At 56.3% G+C, this 3594-nt stretch overlaps 1 protein-coding gene across 1 annotated transcript; it reads left to right on the forward strand.

The window, feature by feature from the left end:
- Window positions 1–1542: 1542 nt before the first annotated feature.
- MGAT2 (alpha-1,6-mannosyl-glycoprotein 2-beta-N-acetylglucosaminyltransferase) lies at window positions 1543–3090 on the forward strand. The gene has a single exon (XM_030007210.2). The coding sequence runs from the start codon at window positions 1632–1634 to the stop codon at window positions 2961–2963; it is 1332 nt and encodes a 443-aa protein (XP_029863070.1). The 5' UTR covers window positions 1543–1631; the 3' UTR covers window positions 2964–3090.
- Window positions 3091–3594: the final 504 nt, after the last annotated feature.

The following is a 3594-nucleotide window of genomic DNA, read 5'->3' on the forward strand; positions in this document are numbered from 1 at the left end:
TAATGTATTTATCCGTATGCTGCCTGTGTGAGAGGGAAGCGCCGTTATCGCAGCTGGATGGCGTTTCAGTTGCTGGAGTTTTACCCACGGCTGTGTAAGATGTTAAATCCGGCTGTGTGGAGGCTGCCTTCTTGGGGCAAGAAATACTTAAAATTACGGCAATGAGTATCGATGTTAACCCAGACTAAAAAATAAACCACCCCCAAACCTGCGTGTATCAGTACCACCCTGCGCAGGAGGAGGAGGTGGTAGCAGCCTCCCGAAAATACCGCTGTAAGGGACGAGGCGCAGCGGAGACCCTCGTAAACGGGGCAGGGTGCTCGTGAAACACGGGGCCGCCGCTGCAGGCAGACGGAGACGGTCAGAAACCCCTGCTAGGTACGGCTGGGACGCGCCGGGGCTGCCAGGGGCCGCCAGCCCCAAACTGGGGGTTCATAAAGCTTTTCGAAGGAAAACGGGGGCAATTTCCGCAAGCAGAAAGTGGAGCGGCGCGGGGCAGAGCTCTCCTCCTCCTGCGGGTCCCACGGACCTGCGTGGGTGACGGTATTTGACCCTCGGGAGCATATTGCACAAAATCGTCACCGAATTTCGTAACTGGCCCGTGCCCACCGAGGAGAGGGGCCGGGACACGAAGCACGGAACTACAAGAGTAATTCTTGCAATTATTTGTAATTGTAGAGTTATTGTAGATTATTCTTGTAATTTTAGAACGATTGCCGTCTTATAGTCTCCTAATTCTAGGATGGTTGTCATCTTATATTCTTGTAATTCTAGAAATATTATGTGTTTTTCCTGTGGTTGTGGAATTATTTGATTATGTGGTATTCTTGCAATTCTAGAATTACATTCTCACCTTATTCTTGCAATTCCGGAGTGATTTTAAAATGCGTTATTCTTGCCATTGCGGAGTTAGTTTCTCCTTATGTATTATTCTTGCAAATCTAGGATAAATTTGTTCTAGAACGATTTTCTCTTATTCGTGCGATCCTAGACTGAATTTCTTATTCTTGCCATTCTGGAAGGATTTTATCCCATTCGAATCCTAACGATTCCGTCTCAATCCCAGCATGACTTTATTTCATTCTTGCAGTTCTAGAATGACTTTCTTTTGTATTATTCTTGCAAATCTGGGCTTAAGACTTTATTTTATTCTTGCAAATCCAGGACGCTTTATCTTCTCTCATTCTTGCAATTCTGGAATGATTTCACCTTCCTCTTCCAAAGCCTTTTCTTCTGCTGATTTTCCATTGCAGTTCCGCAGCGTTTCACCCCCGCCCCGAATCGGTTCGTACCTCCGCTTCTCCAGCACTCTTTGCCTAATTACGACCCCCCCCCCCCCAATTACCGCTGCCCAATCACAGTGCAGCTTTGCACAGCATCCCTCGGCGGGGGGGGGGAGCACGAACGGGAGGCGGGCGGCGGCTGCGCGGTTCCCCACCGGCGGAAACGGCGACGAGTGACGGCGGCGCCGACCAATGGAACGGCGGCGGCGGTGCCGCCGGCGCCCTATGGCGTGCGGCGACGTGTGCGCGGTGGGGCGGCGGCGGCGCGCGCGCGCTGCCTGCGGGAGCGGCGGCGGCGGCGGCGGCGGGAGGTCGGCGGTGAACGGCGGCCGCCGCCGCCGGGGAAGGATGCGGCTGCGGATCTACAAGCGGAAGGTGTTGCTGCTGGCGCTGGCGCTGGCGGTCTGCGCGCTGGCGCTGTGGGGAACCGGCGGCGGCGGCGGGCGGAGGCGGCAGCAGCAGCAGCAGCAGCAACGGGGCGGTACCGGTAGCACCGGGGAGCCGCCGCGGGTCAGCGAACCGCCGCCGCGCCGCCCCGCCGTTAACGCTTCGGCTGCGTCTTTAGCGTCGCCGGTGCTGACCGAGAACGGGACGCTGAGTTACCGCTCGCTCGTTTACCGATTGAACTTCGACCAACCGGTGCGGAACGCCGGGCGCTTCCCGGCGCGGTCCGCCGCCGCCGACGTGGTGCTGGTGGTGCAGGTGCACGATCGAGCCGAGCACCTGCGGTTGCTGCTGGAGTCGCTGCGGCGGGCGGCGGGAGTGGAGAACGTGCTGCTGGTGCTGAGCCACGACCTGTGGGCCGAGGAGCTCAACCGGCTGGCGGCACGCGTGGACTTCTGCCCCGTCCTGCAGGTCTTCTTCCCCTTCAGCATCCAGCTCTACCCCCGCGAATTCCCCGGCCACGACCCCCGCGACTGCCCCCGCGACGTGGGCAAGGCGGCGGCCCTGCGCCTGGGCTGCATCAACGCCGAGTACCCCGACTCCTTCGGGCACTACCGCGAAGCTCGCTTCTCCCAAACCAAGCACCACTGGTGGTGGAAGCTGCATTTCGTCTGGGAGCGGGTGCGGGCGCTGCGGGAGCACGCCGGGCCCGTCCTCTTCCTCGAGGAGGACCACTACCTGGCGCCCGACTTCTACCACGTCCTCAAAAAGCTCTGGGCCCTGCGCGAGCGGGAGTGCCCCGAGTGCCAGATCGTCTCCCTGGGCACCTACAGCCCCGTGCGCGGCGGCTTCGCCGGCCGCGCCGACAAGGTGGAGATGAAGACGTGGAAGTCCACCGAGCACAACATGGGCATGGCCTTCGGCAGAGACACCTACCAGAAGCTCATCGAGTGCACGGACGCCTTCTGCACCTACGATGACTACAACTGGGACTGGACTCTGCAGCACTTGACTGTCTCTTGTCTTCCAAAGTTCTGGAAAGTGCTGGTTCCCGAAATCCCCAGGATTTTTCACACAGGGGACTGCGGCATGCACCACAAGAAATCCTGCAGACCGTCCACCCAGAGTGCCAAAATCGACTCTCTCTTGAACAGCAACCAACAGTACCTGTTTCCCGAAACGATGAGTGTCAGTAAAAGGTACTCCATGGCACCCCTTTCCCCTCATGTGAAAAACGGAGGGTGGGGAGATATTAGGGACCACGAACTCTGTAAAAGTTACCGCAGACTTCAGTGAGGATCGTTCTCGCAGCCTTTTTCTCTTTGAGTTGTTCCATACTGTCTTTTACAGGCACACACGTGTATAAAAAGCATTTATGAGTTGGTTTCTGCTTTAATATGAATAAACATTCTTGTAAAAGGTGTCCCAAAATAGTAATCTTTCATGTTCGGCAACCACGTTTTGGAAACGGGTTACTTGCTGCTGCCGGGCTGCTCAGAGCAGCATCGCAGCCCCTACGCAAAAAGTGACCGCTGCTGTGTTAGCGGGGAGGAGGAGGAGGAGGAGGAGGAGAAAACTTGTGTTTAAGTGCGTCTTCTCTGGTGCTTATGGTGCTCTGGGGTGGGGGTTTTCCCCCATCAGGGTGAGAGCGGTGGTGCCGGGGGTGGTGAGCCGGGCTTCGCACGCCGGTGGTACTGGCACCTCCTGCCGTCCCACCGGCTGTCCCGCCCGGGGTCACCTCATGCCTGATACCCATGTCCCGGTTTGGTTGCGGTGTGTTGATGAATATATGAAGGAAAAAAAAAAAATTCATTGTTTTTACTGCAATGTAGATAAATATACGATTTTTTTAGTTCTGCCGAAATAAAATTCAGTTGTTTTGTAATACCAGAGAAGTTCTTGATTCTCACAACAAGATGGTATCATC

Source organism: Aquila chrysaetos, chromosome 2 (genome assembly GCF_900496995.4).
Source record: "Aquila chrysaetos chrysaetos chromosome 2, bAquChr1.4, whole genome shotgun sequence".
In the NCBI taxonomy this organism is placed as follows: domain Eukaryota; kingdom Metazoa; phylum Chordata; class Aves; order Accipitriformes; family Accipitridae; genus Aquila; species Aquila chrysaetos.

Bases quoted from the DNA above. Each gene is read 5' to 3' on its own strand.
- MGAT2 (XM_030007210.2), top strand. From the start codon at position 1,632: ATGCGGCTGCGGATCTACAAGCGGAAGGTGTTGCTGCTGGCGCTGGCG.